General features: G+C 37.7%; 1 protein-coding gene and 1 pseudogene across 9 annotated transcripts in view; both read left to right on the top strand.

Annotated features, from left to right (window-relative positions):
- Positions 1-15,518, top strand: part of LOC149160372 (pentatricopeptide repeat-containing protein At3g53360, mitochondrial-like) — a 44,785-nt pseudogene extending 29,267 nt beyond the window's left edge. The window contains exons 3-8 of the transcript XR_016261379.1: positions 8,874-8,947; positions 9,177-9,417; positions 9,474-9,731; positions 10,161-10,226; positions 11,259-11,336; positions 14,255-15,518. The product of XR_016261379.1 is annotated as a pentatricopeptide repeat-containing protein At3g53360, mitochondrial-like (transcript). The remainder of the gene's footprint in view (positions 1-8,873; positions 8,948-9,176; positions 9,418-9,473; positions 9,732-10,160; positions 10,227-11,258; positions 11,337-14,254) is intronic.
- Positions 2,925-10,620, top strand: LOC149160373 (cytokinin riboside 5'-monophosphate phosphoribohydrolase LOG8-like). Of its 8 annotated transcripts, XR_016261798.1 has the most exons (10): positions 2,925-3,993; positions 4,248-4,345; positions 4,621-4,651; positions 5,720-5,819; positions 5,989-6,059; positions 6,510-6,572; positions 7,192-8,947; positions 9,338-9,510; positions 9,617-9,917; positions 10,161-10,620. XR_016261798.1 is itself a non-coding variant. In XM_089436705.1 (7 exons), exons 1-7 carry the CDS (start codon positions 3,838-3,840, stop codon positions 6,938-6,940), a joined length of 549 nt encoding a protein of 182 aa, XP_089292831.1. In that variant the 5' UTR covers positions 3,803-3,837; the 3' UTR covers positions 6,941-6,988. The 8 variants fall into 8 exon arrangements, 4 of the variants coding, with proteins under 4 accessions (XP_089292831.1, XP_089292830.1, XP_089292828.1 ...); XR_016261797.1 differs by having other exon boundaries at positions 7,192-9,472; XR_016261799.1 differs by having other exon boundaries at positions 7,192-9,510; positions 9,617-9,731.
- Positions 15,519-17,074: the final 1,556 nt, after the last annotated feature.

The raw sequence follows: 17,074 nt of genomic DNA, 5'->3' as shown, positions 1-17,074 counted from the left end.
AATGTTCTTTCATCAGTTACTGTTATATCTTAATGGTTAATGTGATGGATAATGAATCAATGAAGCTAAGTATGGGCTTATGAATTAACTGTCTTAAGCAAAGATCATGTTATCTCAAATTTAATACAATGTCATGTGACTTAGATGTTTATATATGATGACGACAAGGTAGAAACTGCAATGTCTAACCAAAATGGATCATTACATATTTTGTCATCATTTTGGGTACTTTCTTGTGTGGAAAACTATAACTTAGGACTTATCAAGCCCATTTTAGGGGTTGTTCTTTATTTCGTGATTTGGGGTCCTAAAATCATTTGATGACCGTTTTGGGCATTAAACAAGGTTTTGGGGGCTAAAAACTTTGCTAACATAGTTCTTAGCATATCATTGATCTCCAACTTGTTGAAGTGTTATCCAATCATCCAAACATCACCTTAATCAAAGTTTGTATGGAGTTATGCCTATGGAAAGTTAACCTAAGCTTTGACCATTACAATACCAAGTGGATGCCACATTGGCTCTTATTATTTAGATGTGGAGCTAGTCACATGTGTATTTTCAAGAAGATTTTGGAAGGACCAAAACCCGACTGCTAATTAGTTATGGGGGAATGTAAAATATCTAACCTTGATGATACGAATGATTAGGACATGCTAAAAATTACGCTACAAGGGAAGATATGGGTTATGTTCCTATTCAAATTATTTATTAGTTCATAGATGAGTAGAGAAACAAGGCGGGATATTGGATTGGAATAAATGAAGGAGGTGATCTTCAATGAAAATTACATGGAAGAAATTTTTTCAACGGGTGAAATTCTAAAATTGAAATAGTAGATAGGTGAATTTACTATTATGTCATTCATTATACTTTAGCCCAAAACATATCATAGTGCTATTGAAATTATAAAAGAAAAGAACAAAAAACTTATATTTTCCCCTCCAATTCTATTATGGTGCATACTTGCCAAAATTTTGACTCTATCCTTCACCAAGCTCAATTTTTTTTCCCAAGTAGGATAAGGTCTTGAGTTATGGAGAAATTACCACATACATTTAATAGGAAGGGAAATCCTTTGATGGTGATTCAATGGGGAAAGATACTATTGAAATTCACAAATGAAAGAAGGAAATTGAATGAAACCAAAAAAAGAAAAACAAATTCTACTAACTCAATCTCAAACGCACTATAAGGAGACAACCCTAATGCACCCGAGAGAGAAATACACCTAGGTATAAATGTGGTACTCAATAAATACACAAGTACAGATAAAAGAAAGAAATTTCAAGCACAAAAGAATGCCAAAGATATAGGTTCCCTTAGGCATGAAGCACTTATAAGAGATATCAAGAAGATCACAAGATGAGATGATAGAACTAAGAGATTGAATTGTATATTTATAGAAAACTGAAGTGAGGTGTCCCTTCGAGAAGGGAGGCATCACTTCAAAAAGGTGTTGTGGGCTTACAAAACTAGGGCATACATTCCAAGAGGGCTATTAAACATACAAATCAAGTTTGACTAGGTCATTGTAACATCGATATTTGATCCCTGATTTGTAAACACCATGTACATTTGAAATTAAGGTTGGTGAGCGGGAACATAAGAGTTAGGGTGGTGAGCTAGGTCATAATTAGCTAGGCTGGTGAGCCGAGACTACCCACCTATGTATGTGTTTTTTTTATGCTATGAGGTTAGAAAGTTTGATGTGATGAACATGTTTAATTTATGAATATTAATAAACACATAATGGTTGTAAGCGCACCTAGACAAAAGAGTATGGGGGCCCATGACTCCATAACATAAAAAGGCATTTGGATGAAAAGATTATGCTATAATATTATAATATTATATTATAACATTAAATTAAAGGAAAAATATGTTTATAAAAAAGGTTCTCCCCTATTCAAAAGGGGGTTGGTTACTAGTGATAAAGGTTATGTTATAATATTATAACATTAAATAAAAGGAAAAACATGTTCATAAAAAGGGTTCTCCCCTATTCAAAAGGGGGTTGGTTACTAAGTTATTCCTACAAGTATATTTGTGCTTGGACTTTGGAACCCACAACAGTTCTGGTGAGCCCTAAAAGGTGGGCATTGTAGAGGATTGACTATCATTCCTTATGGAGTTGAGGAGGTACAATTATTATCGACTATCATTCCTTGTGGAGTTGTAACCCCATCTCGGGGGTGACGTGCGATTGAGAGTTTATGAAGCGCGAAGTCTATAGTGGAGAGGAACCTCAGCACTAACAACATTCACATTCACAAATAAGTATTTGAGAACTAATTTTATGACAACATTCACAAATAAATATTTGAAAACTGATTTTACTAATTTTATGTTTGTTTCGCTGTATTTACATATAGTTGTGTAATCTTGTGGTTAACTGTGTTCCTGTGTTCAATTTGTATAGTGTAGTTAAATTATATTTATATTTCTAGTTATGCTTGGGAAAAATAAAATCTGTTAAATGTATTTGGTCTATATATATATATTTCTGGTTTAATTTTTCCCTTGGGTTTCGAGTGAAAAGCTAAATTCCGGAGTTTGTTTGAGTGACGTCGTCCAAGGGTGGCTGGTTTAATTTGTTTTAGAGTGAAAGGTAAAATTCCGGAGTTTGCTTGAGTGGGTGGCTGATTTAATTTTTGCGTTAGAGTGAAAAGGTAAAAGTCCCTGAGTTTGTTTGAATGGGTGGCTGATTCAATTTTTGCCTGGCGTTTCCAGTGAAAAGTAAAATTCCGGAGTTTGTTTGAGTGGCGTCGCCTAGGGGAGGCTCGTTTAATTTTCGCCCAGGGTTTATAGTGAAAAAGGTAAAATTCCCGAGTTTGTTTGGCGTCGCCCAGGGGTGGCTGGGGAAGTTAAAAGTGGCATCAGAGCTTCGGTTGCCACACTGGGTTTGCGTAGGCTGAGGGCAGAGAGTAAAGTGAAAGTTGCAAATTATATCTATAAAATTTTGATAAATATTTCAACGGGCTGCAAATTACGGGGAAAAAAAAATACCTCTATGATTCTTTGAATAAGGATGTGGATCTTTTTGAGATAATGCATCAATGGGAAGTGATCTCGCGGACAGTGGTGATTTTGAGCGATGTGCATAAATGGCTTGTAGAATTCCTCGAACTATTAACTCAGAAACTCGTGGCTGAGATGTAGTCTCATAAGATATAAGGATTTCTGGAATCAATTTATCTTCACCAGTGTTTCCAAGGCATGTGCCAATACTTATGGTAGGTGTAGAAGGATAAGTAATGCACGACATCTGCTTGACATAATGCCTGAACGAGACTTCTTCTTTCGGACTTTAACGCTGGGTGGATATGGTTAAAACGAGTAATTACGCCGTAAGGCGTTCCCTCTGAAATAAACCTCTCCTCCATGCCACTTTGGCGTAATCTGCACGCTAGGATCAATTGTTAGACGATTAGAACATCTTCCGCCATTGGATGATCGATTGAAATTTAAACTGAATTCATTTACGCCGGTTAACATTTTATTCATCGATTGAAATTCAAACTGAATTCGTTTACACCGTTAACAACTTATTCTAACTGTTCATATATTGAAATTTAAGCTGGCTTCTTGGTTTACGTCGATTAATAGTTTGCTCAACTGTTCATGTGTAACGACCTGCCTCAACTGCAACTACGTGTTCATCTGTAACGACTTGTGTTGCATGCGCTTCATTGTACCTGCTACCCTCAACTGTTCATGTGTAATGACCTGCCTCAAATGCAATTACGTGTTCATCTGTAACGACTTGCCTTGCATGCTACGCTATGGAGGAGGTGAGGCATGTGGCCCTCATGGGAGGGTCCACATGGTCCATGGATGTCTTTTTATTCTTATTTTTTTAAAGCACTTTACAGACCTTCCTCACGGCACTGTAATAGTGTTGCTGTTTTGCGTTTTCGTATCATCCTTTGCCTGGTCATGGGGACCACTGGGATGGCTGATTCCCAGCGAAACCTTTCCCCTGGAAACAAGGTATTGGGTATGACAGTGCTTCTTTGTGTCTGTTGTTTTTTGAATGTATTTGCGTATTGTGCCATGGAGCATTTTCTTGATTAAAGGAAAATTGGGCTTATGAATTCTCTAATAGAATTTTGACAGTAGTCATGAGTTATATTGTTGCAGGGCTTTAAATATGCTGAGTTTGCTGTTTTCTGTGTGTGCTGGAATTGGAATTTGCATTCTGCATGTTTGTGGGATTCAAGTGGTTTCATGCCCATATGGTGCAGGTGGGGCGAAAAATTGACCTGGTCTATGGTGGGGGGAGCGTGGGGCTCATGGGATTGGTCTCTCGGACTGTTCATGATGGTGGCTGCCATGTTCTTGGGTAAGAGATAAATTGCTTGTTGGGTTTGGTTCTTCTGATCTTTCTGCCCTTTCATAAGAAGGGGCCTATGGCTATCCAGATCATTACAGTGTTATCTGTTTCAATTCTGGTTCCTAGGAGTAAAATTAATTTTTACAATAGCATTGATGTTGCTGAACTGACAAAAATTGGCATCTCCTGTAATGACGAGATAATGTGGTTATCTGTGTTTACTTCGTTTTCAATAATTAATTTATTCCACTAACCCTAAACATATCGCCGTTTTGTTCTGGCAGGGTTATTCCAACCGCACTAATCCCTCACGAGGTACCATTGACTTCTATGTTGTATTTACAGTACAGCATAATGATTCTTTTTACTTGCCTGTTTTTCTCTTTCCCATTTCTTTCACTTTTTTGCAAAATTTGGGGTAGTTTAACCGTACACGTAACAGCTCAGTGTTCTTTACAACGATCAGTGTTCTTTACAACGATCTTGAATACTTTCAATATAATTAGCACACAATTGGAGAATGTTCAAATGCAATTCTAATATCATATTACAATGTCTTCTTCCCAATTTATATGTTTACATTTCCTTGTAGTCTTTCTGCCCTTACGAATGTTATGTTTTTAGGATTGCAAAAGGCCGAGAGTCTAACAATCTGGAGGCTATACTCTTTACGTTTGCCTGGGTTATGGTTTAATTAAAAGTGAAAACACAGGAAATGCGGGTTGGTTAGGGGTTTCAGAAACTTGGTGGCACATTAAGGTTTTTGAGGAATAAAAAGTCAATGCAACTTCCACGTTGAAGTCCAGTGTAGATGCAGTAATAACAAAGAGCCTCTTAGGACCTCTCAAGATGGGATGCAGAGGAAATACTTCAAATCAAAATCAGATATCTAATCCTTATTCGGGCCCAAGTTTACTCTCATTCGGTAACTAAAATAGTTATAGAAGCTTAGTAATTCGTCTTGAAAATTATAATTCTGCATTTAGATAGCATTACGACGAAGCCCAAGGTCTTAAAAATCTAACCCCGATGTTCATTAAGGAGTTCAGAAAGAAAGTGCCACAGCGTTTGCAGAACGTCCATCGACACTGGTTATGCCGAGATAGAGATGCGGAAGGGGTTTCTTCATACCAGCGTTTTATTCCATATCCATTCAACCTGTAGCCTGATTTGTATAAAATTGAGAGTATAAACTCTGTCATGCATACACTGATGCCAATTATTGCAAATATATAGTGATGAAGTTGCTGTAAAAGTTCATAAATATTGATACACTTTTGGCAAGTTTGGCTCCGTATTTTAGCAGGGTGTGCTTATAATTATGATTCCTCTTTCGTCTGGATCTCACTTGAAGTGCCATCTGGTGGTCTGTTTTTGTAACAGATATCTGGGGAGACAGTTCGTGAAGTGAAAACTGTTGTAGACATGCACGAGAGGAAGGCAGAAATGGCACGTCAAGCAGATGCTTTCATTGCTCTACCAGGTGTGTGTTTTTAATATAAGTCTTAAGGAATTTTCAATGAACAATTATCGATAGCACATGTGGAATTTTACGAATTCCATCCAAGATTCTTGAAGTTCAGATTAGTCCTGGTTTAATCACAGAGAGTTGTTAATAAGGTAGTGCTGTTTCAACCTACTGCTGATTGTAGGTGGTTATGGAACAATAGAAGAGCTCTTAGAGATGATCACATGGTCACAGCTTGGCATTCATGAGAAGCCGGTATCTATCCATAATAATAATCGAATCTTCCCTAATTTGCTTGCATGAATTTGCCATTGTAGGCAGTGGAATAAAGGGTTAGATGGTTTGAAATATTAAAGTACATAAGTTTTCACAGCTGTATATAATATATATAATATATGAACTGTGTGAATTTGCAGGAAATGTCCAACGTTTTGGTTAGGTGGTCACTTCACCATCATCAGGGACTTAAGAAGCTGTATAATGACGTTGGACGTTTCCTGCAAATTCACACAATTCATATCGGAAATAATATTCCATAATCAAAGGCTAATTCCAAGCTGAATACCTATTGCATGCTTAAAGGAACTTATAAGCAGAATGGCATCCTATGTACTTGATGAAAATAGTAGCTTGGATTTGTTTTCTAGGTAGGTCTCCTGAATGTTGATGGATGCTACAATTCCTTGCTTGCCTTGTTCGATAAAGGTGTGGAAGAAGGATTTATCAAGCCCGCGGCGCGGCATATTGTTGTTTCTGCAAAGAATGGAAGTAAGGCCTTATACCAGTTTCGTCATTGTTCAAATGATCTGATATTAAAGAAGAATTTTCTCTCTGTTTTTTATTTTCGAGTTCTAGATTGATGAGGCTAAGCTCTAATAATAAAACTGGATCAACTCTCAGAGAGGGTTTATAGTTTTGTTGTTGCTGCTTTATATTTTGAGAGAAAAATTTCGGGTTAATAATGATCTGTGATTCCATTGATGAGCAACAACAACGGTTGCAACATTATAATCGACTGGTGGCAGGAAGAAGCCTGCAGCCATCTGCTGTCACTGTTTCTGCTGGTTTTCCAATTATTGGCTTACCCAATTCAAATGATTGTGCAGTGCCAACCGCAGGAAATGGCACTGGAATGATGTGTGGACTTGGCAGAGGAATGGCATTGCCAAGGCCAGGATTTATAACTACAATTTCTGATGGGCACAATGTTGTTACCATTTAGCTGTAACTTAAGCAGATAATACCTTTAAAGTTAAAGTGGAATCTATAAGTGCTGCTGTCTTTGATATCTCTAGAACTTGCCTTCCATTTCTGTAGGTTGAAGTTTAATATTGTAGGCAGACTTGTGATAATTCACAATTGTTTCTGTGTATGCTTGGGTTTACAGACCAGTCAAGAGCAGTTGCAGATGCTTATGCAAGAGCTTCCACTTCAGGCCAGCCAGAATAATGGTCAGACAGCCTCTTCATTCAATGGCGTGAACACTGCCTACTCTAATCAGATGGTTTCTTCAACAAATCAGAGTTTTTCTAGTCAACATCATCTTTAGAAGCCTCAGCAGCAGCAAGGGCATAGTAACCAGCAGTATCCTCAACCTCAAAGTCAAAACCATAATCAAGCCTATGTGCATGTAGTTTGCCAACTGCATCAGCAGCACCACCAACAGCATCAACAGCAGCAACAGCAACAGAACCGGTATCTTCAATCACAACAACAATTTCCTGCAAGCAGTTCTCAGTTATCTCCATTGACACAGTCACAGCCATATCCTTTTTCAACTACGTATTAAGCAATGCTCCTCGAATATTTATCATGTTATAGATTATAATTTATGCCCCATCTTGCATATGTGAAGCTATCTGAAATGCATTTCTATTTGTTGCATGTATATGAATGGATCCCAGACCTGAAGTACTGCAATCGACTCTAGTGCAGGGAATACGCCACAAAGCCAAAATCAATATCTATCTACTACATAAACAACCTCTTGTACTCCAGTCAATGTTTTCGCATTGACAAGGAAAGGCATCTACAAATTTATATAAACAAAGTCAAGGATTCACTGAATATCTTAGACATATTATAAGACTAGACCAAGGCAGGAGATATATTTGCCAAAATGAATTCGGTGTGGAAGAGAAGGATTCTATGGGTATTGATTAGCCGATAATAGAATAGAAGCTAAATTAGAACAAATCTTGGCTGCTGGTAATTTCCAAACAACTCAAAAGAGAAATATTTGTTTGATACCATAGAACTGCAGGCTTGAGATTAAAAAAATTCAAAAATTTACTTGTTTGACACAAGTCAGGCTGTGATTATGTGGCGAAACAGAACTGATTTGACCCAACTTCTACAACATTCAGTAGCCATATTTTATCAACGAGTTACTGAAATGCATAATTTCATGAATGGTCCAGTCTCTGTATTTAATGGGAATTAGGTTCCTATGTGGGTATTGAAAAAACACAGATGAATATTATCTGAACTCTGACATCAGTCTGAAAACCATTCCAATCAAAATGCAGAATGCTACAACTGGAAGTTACCCTTCTAAGTCCAACAAAAGTTGGCAGATGTTTTATTGCAAACAAAATATTAAACTGCAATGTAAAGAGAACTGTAAAGTTTAAACATTCTGCGATCCTTATTCAAAACCATTATTTTGTAAAGCAGATGCTATCTACCACATATGCTTCTGAACAGTGCTCCCATCCTAATACATATGCAGTAAGGAAATGCTTGTTCAGATCTACGCTGCAAGTGTAGTATACATTGCCCTTCTCTTTTAATCTCATTCAACTTTTTTTCACCCCTTACTTTTCCTTTTAACATTAAAAACTTACCTTCTAAACATTGGCTTTTTACTTCTTTTCATTTAATTTCTATTTGGTTACCCATCCACTTTATTTTCTTTTCTACTTTATTACTCAACCTCTTATTTTCAGGTTGCAATAATAAGCCTTTCTTTTTCTGTAACTCGAATTTTTTAAACAGATTTCTAATCTTTAGCCGACCCTTTAACCCTCATATTCACACTTTTACCTATGAAACCCATAGATGTTGCAGGGGACGAACAGTGTGCAGTTGGGTTCTGGTTTGGTAGCTCCATCGGTAGGTCCGAACGTTGGAGCCACTGCAAGGTAATGTATCATTATGTGCCTAATATGGCTAGATTATGTATCTCTGTCTCCATTGATGAGCAACAACAATGGTTGCAACATTATAATCGACTGGTGGCAGGAAGAAGCCTGCAACCATCTGCTGTCACTGTTTCTGCTGGTTTTCCAATCATTGGCTTACCCAATTCAAATGATTTTGTCGTGCCAGCCACTGCAAGGTAATGTATCATTATGTGCCTAATATGGCTAGATTATGTATCTCTGTCTCCATTGATGAGCAACAACAATGGTTGCAACATTATAATCGACTGGTGGCAGGAAGAAGCCTGCAACCATCTGCTGTCACTGTTTCTGCTGGTTTTCCAATCATTGGCTTACCCAATTCAAATGATTTTGTCGTGCCAACCACAGGAAATGGCACTGGAATGATGTGTGGACTTCGCAGAGGAATGGCATTGCCAGGATTAGGATCAGCAAGAATTCCTGGGATGGTTTCTTCAGGAATTAGTAACATGCTTTCTTCTAATGGTCTTGAGTTGCTTGTCAGTACATGCTTTCTTCTAATGGTCTTGAGTTGCTTGTCAGTGGTCCAGGAAATGGCACTGGAATGATGTGTGGACTTCGCAGAGGAATGGCATTGCCAGGATTAGGATCAGCAAGAATTCCTGGGATGGTTTCTTCAGGAATTAGTAACATGCTTTCTTCTAATGGTCTTGAGTTGCTTGTCAGTGGTCCAGCTCCTTCTGGAACCATGCATGTTCCAGGAATTATGATTCGAAGGCCAAGAGATGTGCAGATGTTGCAGGTAACCTCCTATATTTCACTAGTCTTTCCTTGACAAAAAAATCTTTATAATGTTTTCTCAGCCCTATAACGTATTGTCTACCATCATGAGCATGCTGGAGGATAATGCTACTGTAATTTTAATGGAGACTGGGTACTTGAGTTCCTTGCTCAGCTGTTATGTCGTTCAAGTTTGCCAGTAAGAAAAGTGAGTTACATGGGTTCTAGCATTATTTTTTCCTATGTAGAATATGGCCATGTTGATTGTTTTGTGCATCTATCATTCATTATACTGTTGTCATACTTTATCCAATTACTTCCCTATAAGTTTTGATATTCTGGGAGCCTAGTGAGAACAATCACATTGGCATTTGACAATAGCATTTACATTTTCTGTACCTTATTATTTCCGAGGAATAACTTACACCAATGTACATCTCTGTCTTGGCAGGGTGAAGATTTGAAGAAGCAAATCGGGGCTGCAGCATACATTGAATGCAGTTCTAAAACACAACAGGTATGCCCATGGAGAGAGATTTTGCAGGTATATCAAGGGAAAAACGCATTAATTTTAAATGACAAATACATATAAACTTGCAACATCATTACAAAGAATGAGGATAGTGGTATTTTTCCTAAGGTAATTGACCTCATATGTCTCAAAGCTTGAGGTACTAAGTTGGTCAGAGGGGAAGTTATAGTTTCTTTTGTAGAACTTTTCTGACAGCTGATTTAGTGGGAATCACAACCTTCTTAGCACAGATCAGATATACTAAGTTGGTCAGAGGGGAAGTTATAGTTTCTTTTGTAGAACTTTTCTGACAGCTGATTTAGTGGGAATCACAACCTTCTTAGCACAGATCAGATAGACCAAATAGTCCTGTCAATCTAATAGTACCAAAAAGAATTCAGATCATGCTCTGTGTTTGTTGTGGGCCTAGTGGGTCATCTTTAGGTGCATGTAATCATTATCTGCAGGCCTATTTTGAAATCAAGCCCTAGGATTGTATTGAAGTGCATGCAACTACTCGCTGAACGCAATGTAGAAAATTGTTATTCTCTCCCTTTCTGTTACAGATTAGCCTGGGGTGTTTAGTTGAATGCCATTTTCTATGGCTGTCTCGAAGTTGTTCCTTTCCTGTAATCTAATTACATGTGCCTTGTTGTTTGTATTAAATTCTCGTTGACAACCTTTTTATCAGTTTCCGTCCATTCGAGTACACTCCTAGATCAGATTGGCATTGGTTTCTATTTTCAAATCTCCTGAAGATATTTTGGCTTTACCTTTATTGCAGAATGTTAAGGTTGTTTTTGATGCCGCAATTAAGGTGGTTCTTCAACCACCAAAGCAAAAGAAACGCAGAAAGAAGCAAAGAACATGCTTTATTCTTTAAGGGCTTTATCCATCTTTAGCATCTCCAGAACTTTAAAGTGCATTATTTAAGGGCTTTATCCATCTTTAGCATCTCCAGAACTTTAAAGTGCATTATTTAATCAAAGGCTGGCATAATATTTCCCACGTACTTATGATTTGTTACTCTATGTTCAGTATATTGAATTTATTGTAAAGCCAGATGCTCTGGCAAAAGGTCCTGGTTTTTTTCATTTTATATCATTGCCTGCTGTGGTAATGGAGGACTGTTTTGAAATGTAATGAAAGTTGGGTGTTGAATGAATGAAAGGCACGAGTGCCCAAAATGTTTGTTTCTTTTTTAAACAAGTGCTCCTAGATTTGCATGTATTCATCTAAAATACAACACACAAATTCAAAATATTAGCCAACTGAAAGCTTGTATTCATCTAAAATACAACACACAAATTCAAAATATTAGCCAACTGAAAGCTTAAAAGGTAAGCTTTTACAACACAGAAATTCAAAATGTTAGCCAGCTGATGCTTGTGTTCATTGACACTGTAAAATACATTTTACTGCTTTTACCTAAGCCTTCATAGTTTCTATGAATTTTTTTTATAGTTTTAAAATGATATATTATTAAAAGAAGGGATGGAAAGTGTTATCCTACAAGCTGATGCTGAAGATGACCAGGGAGCAAAAGAATAAGTCTAATTTTTTTTTATAGTTTTAAAATGATATATTATTAAAAGAAGGGATGGAAAGTGTTATCCTACAAGCTGATGCTGATGCTGAAGATGACCACGGAGCAAAAGAATAAGTCTAAATACAAACTACTGTCTATACATAAAGACATAGCCCATTTGCTCACATAGCCCATTGGCCCATTTGCTCATTGCAGGCCTTTGCCCACAAGGACTTTACAAATCCCAGAGAATCTCATTTGCTCACATAGCCCATTGGCCCATTTGCTCATTGCAGGCCTTTGCCCACAAGGACTTTACAAATCCCAGAGAATCTCTTTGAAGCTCCAAGCTGCTACGTATTGCGCTGTAGGGACTGAGCGCCCAAATCCCAGAGAATCTCTTTGAAGCTCCAGGCTGCTACGTATTGCGTTGTAGGGACTGAGCGCGCTGTAAAGACTGAGCTTCCCTGGTATTGCCATAATGACTTTCCCATGCTGTATGCCATTAGACATCCAATTTTCCAGGCACCATATATTCCTGGAGCACATCCGCAGGTGTGCAAGCTGTTATAATTTCATCCAGTACAAGTGCAATCTAGTGCCATGTGCTCTACCCAATACATTGAAGGTTTTATTTATAAATGTTTTGCTTTGAGTCGCATTTAACTTCTTTGCATATATTTTGATTTGTTTTTACATAACTCCGGGTCAAAAGAAAGCTCTCTGTGCACTCCCACTGGCTCCGTCGCGCCAGGCAAAAAGAATCCTACACCACTCAACGCAGGGACTTGCTGCCTCGCAGCTTCCCTTGTTTATTTAAGTGGAAGTTGAATAACATCAAGGTACTTTAGTGAAGCGAAATGTTTTTAATGTTACATATTTTCCCAACTTAATGCATCTATTTTATTTATTTTATATATTGAAAACATTTTATATCAATAAAAAAATATTTTAAATATATATATTTAAATAGTTATATATTAGAGTTCAAAATCAAAATGTGGTGAACAAGATTGAGCCTCTTAGGAGAAGAGTATAGTGTCAATTGGCAAATTATTAACCATTAATAGAGTTTCTCAAATTCCTTTGTTTTGGTAGGCCATAATTTTGCGGATAGTTGATTTTCTCTAGGAATTTAGTGTTTTTTTTTTAATCTCTGGTAACTAGAGCGTTTAAATCAATCTACACCTGACTATTGAATGAAGATTGACACCTGACTATTGAATGAAAATTGAATATCACAACTGTAATAATTTACAAATTCTCAATATAAATTTATTTTAATTTTCTTATATTAAAAAGTATATTATAACAACTAAACTATCAACTTCTTGTAAAGTTAAATTAATTTATTACATGTTATTAGGGGCATTAACTTATGTAAATCACACAACATGTCATATTTTCCTCATCTATGTTATTCTTCCCTATGTTATTACCTTATGGCGTATACAACATGTTATTCTTCCTTATGTTATTACCTTATGGCGTATACAACATGTTATTCTTCCCTATGTTATTACCTTAGGGTGCATACAACATGCGATACAATTGCTAATTATAATTGCAATCTAAATTTTTAAATATAAAATAAAATACTAACCTAACCATCAAATACAATATATACAAGAAAAACGTTGACAAATACGTGGGTCCAATACAATGAAAGTCTCCGGGCCATCCATATACAACATCACACACATGGACCTTAAAAACACTTAATCTGAGTGATTGTATATAGTATCAGAAATCCAATTTCAATATTTACAAACTATTGCAGTGTAGTTCAAAATTGGATGAGAATGCTCTACAAAAGCCAAAGCTAATCGTATTCCCTTCGAGCAGGTGCGAAACATATGATTTGATCATGAGCGCCCTGCTTTCCCTTCTGCATCACATATTCCGACAATTATCAAAGAAGCATTAATTAATTTATATGCTATTGCCTTACGGAGTTTCCATTGCAATATCTGGTGCAATTGCTAGTCTAAATGTGGCATGAGAATTGCTTTGATAGGGTGCGGGAGAGAAACATAGTTTTGAGATTGTGGCATGAGAATTGCTTTGATAGGGTGTGGGAGAGAAGCATAGTTTTGAGATTGTTATGTTTATGACAACCAAATCAAGGAAATGTTCCATGTGTTTGATGAAATGGTTGAACGAAATCATGCCAATATAATGAAAACGGAGTAACAAACTTATTCCAGCACAGACGTTAAAATGGCCCTTCAGCAGACAATGACACTTTGCCTTCCTCTTCACCATTCTTATTCCAGCACGGTTCTTCAGACTCAGTACCAAACGCACGATGGCCAAATGTAGACAAATTATTCCACAACCTCTGCAAAACAGGCGGAATAGCAGAAGCTGTCAAACATTTTGAATACATGGTAGCCAAAGGGCAGATTCCTATTGTGGTTTCCTGCACAAACCTCATTGGTGGTATCTGCAAAGAAGGTAAGATGGAGAAAGCCAGTTGGGTTCTTGAAAAAAATGCTTTTGTTAGGCTGTGATGAGTGATCCCGATGTTATAACATATAAGGTATTAATTGGTGGGCATTGTAAGAAGGGTGATATGGGTATAGCAATGAAATTACTGGCTGATATGGATTCAAGGGGACGCCCTCCTGATGTTGTGACATATAATACATTGCTGAGGAGCTTGTGTAAAAGGAGGGAATTGAACCGAGCTGTAAAGCTTATGAATGTCCAGCTGCAGAAGGGCTGTCTTCCAGATGTTTATACTTATAGTCTTATACAATATTGATAGATAGTATCCGGAAGGATGGTGGTGTTGATCAGGCAATGAAGTTGTTTGATGAGATGATGAGTAAGGGGTGTAGTCCTGATGTGGTGACCTACAATGTTTTGATTAATGGGCTTGCCAAAGAGGGCGGATTGGATAGAGCGGAGAAGCTTCTTGATGATATGGAGGCTAAAGGGTGCAAGCCCAATGTGCGTGCCTATAACAGTTTGCTGCATGCCCTACGCAATGCTGGGAGATGGGATACGGTAGAGAATCTTCTAGGCCACATGATCAGTAAGGGATGTGTTCCGAATATCTTCACTTACGATATCTTGATCCACTTTCTTTGCGAGAATGGGAATATAGCTCAAGCCATAGGGTTTTTGGTTGAGATGGTTCACAGAGGGTGTACTCCTGATGCTTTGAGTTACAACCCAATAATTCATGGATTCTGTAGAGAAGGAAATATGGACCGGGTAATCGATTGCTTGGAGCCGATGGTTTCCTCTGGTTCTTTTCCTGACTTAGTCACTTATAATATTTTGTTGACAGGCCTCTGCAAGAGTGGAAACGTAGAGCAAGCTGTATATATCCTTCACCAGTTAGCACAGAAAGGCGGTATTCCTGTGAGGATTACTTACTCTACAGTTATTGACGGGTTCTGCAAAAATAACAAGCCAGAGGAAGCTAAGGAGATTCTAGAGGAGATGATAGACAAGGTTTTGCACCCGATGTAATGACTTATTGCTCATTAATTAATAGTTTCTGCAAGGAGGGTATGGTAGACAAAGCCATGAAGCTCTATAATCAAATGGGAGAGACACACTGTCAGCATAATATGTTAATTTTTAACATCCTCATTTCAGCTTTATGCATGAAAGGAATGACAGACCAAGCCATTGATATGTTGGGTAAGATAGTTGAAAAAGGGTGCAAGCCCAGAGAAACAACTTATGCTACTTTGATTAAAGGAATAGCCAAAGAAGGCAGGAGAGGTGAGGCCACAGAGCTGCGGACTGAGTTAGTCGACAGAGGTGTGGTCATAGAGAATTTCTATGAATAGCTTAGTTCTTGACTATGTTACCAAAAACGAGAAATGGGAAACAGAACGGGAAACGAGAACGGTACGAGAAACGAGGTTTGGAGGTTTCGCATATAAGAAACGAGGAGAGAGAAAAACACCATATTAAAGGGGAACAATATAAACAAAGCATTAATCATAAACCTGCAATGTTTCTGCTCATGAAATTGTAAAAAAACAATTGTAAATACTAATTTAGTTTTAAGAAGGAAGTGATAATTTTGATTATGAAGTAAATTTTCTATGATAGTTTTTTTTTCTGGCTGAATTTTCTATGATAGCCAGACATCATAGAAAAATCCCTTTATGATTACTTGCAATCCTGTTCCAATGCTAGCGGCTATCATACGCATAGACAGAGAGATATTAAATGACATCTAAATAAGGAAGAATGGTCAAACACAATAGGATTTATTCTCTTACCAAAATCAGCTTTCCACGCAGGTGTAAACGCTCAAGGTTAGGGAGCCTCGAGACCAGGTTGAAGAAAGGAACCACTTTAGGGAATACTTTAGCCTCACGATCTTCATTCCCAAGATGGAACACAAGCACTTTCAATGATCTTAACGTTCCTACTAATTCAAGAAATCTGCTCACGGAGAAATTGTATCTCATTCTTGAATGCAACCTCAACTCAATCAAATTGCTACCACTGCCCATTTGGAGGGTTTCGATCATTGGGGAAATCTCATGAAATTTCAATCCATTCAATCTCAAGTCTTTAACAGACATATTGGCCTTCAAAGTTCTAAGTTTAGGGCAATTGACTGTCAATGGTTGTGGCTTATGGAACTGTAGAGCTAAATCTCTTAGGTTGAGAGCGGAGATGACTGGATTTTGCAGGCCAACGCAATCCATAAAGTTGAATTTACGAAGAAGAGGGCAATGTGAAAGCAAGCGGGCTAAAGAGTCATCTGTCATTGTGGTATGGCGTAAGGTGCACTTAGTGAGACGCCTGAATCCGGAAAAATCAGTTGGAAAAGTGGTGAGAATACAAGTCTTCAATTTGAGGACAGTGAGACGAGTGCATGAGAAAAGGGAAGGCGGCGGGTTTTCCATTTCATAGGAATAATTAAGAGAGAGGCGTTTAACATTCTTCCGGGCAACGCACCGCAGCCATTTCAATACGTGTTTGGGTGTAAACCGCCGCGGGGCATGACGGAAAACGAGGTCCCAGGAATGGCGACGAGGCCCCATGGAGAGATCAAAAGAGTTGAGATCTGATTTATGCAATCCTGTTCCAATGCTTATCCATTGTTCCGCCCCTTTCTAAGCAGTATAAGCAAATATGCCATAATTTTATCGCACTCTCAAGTTGAATTAAATAAACCGAGATACAGAGCATGACCCGGCGTATATTTAAGATCACTGATATTGCAAATAGTTTTAACATCACGCATGACATCTCATTAAAAAAAACCAGAGATTGAAGTTCTTAGGCAGTACCTTTTGACAATAGAACTGACAATGCTGTTGAAGATAACTCAACGGGGGCGTGA

The sequence above is a fragment of the Pinus tabuliformis genome, chromosome 5_2, assembly GCF_031772625.1.
Source record: "Pinus tabuliformis cultivar Carrire ecotype Pingquan chromosome 5_2, CPIR1, whole genome shotgun sequence".
Lineage (NCBI taxonomy): Eukaryota > Viridiplantae > Streptophyta > Pinopsida > Pinales > Pinaceae > Pinus > Pinus tabuliformis.
The sequence above is the reverse complement of the archived record's forward strand: the minus strand, read 5'-3'. Positions and strand labels throughout refer to the sequence as shown.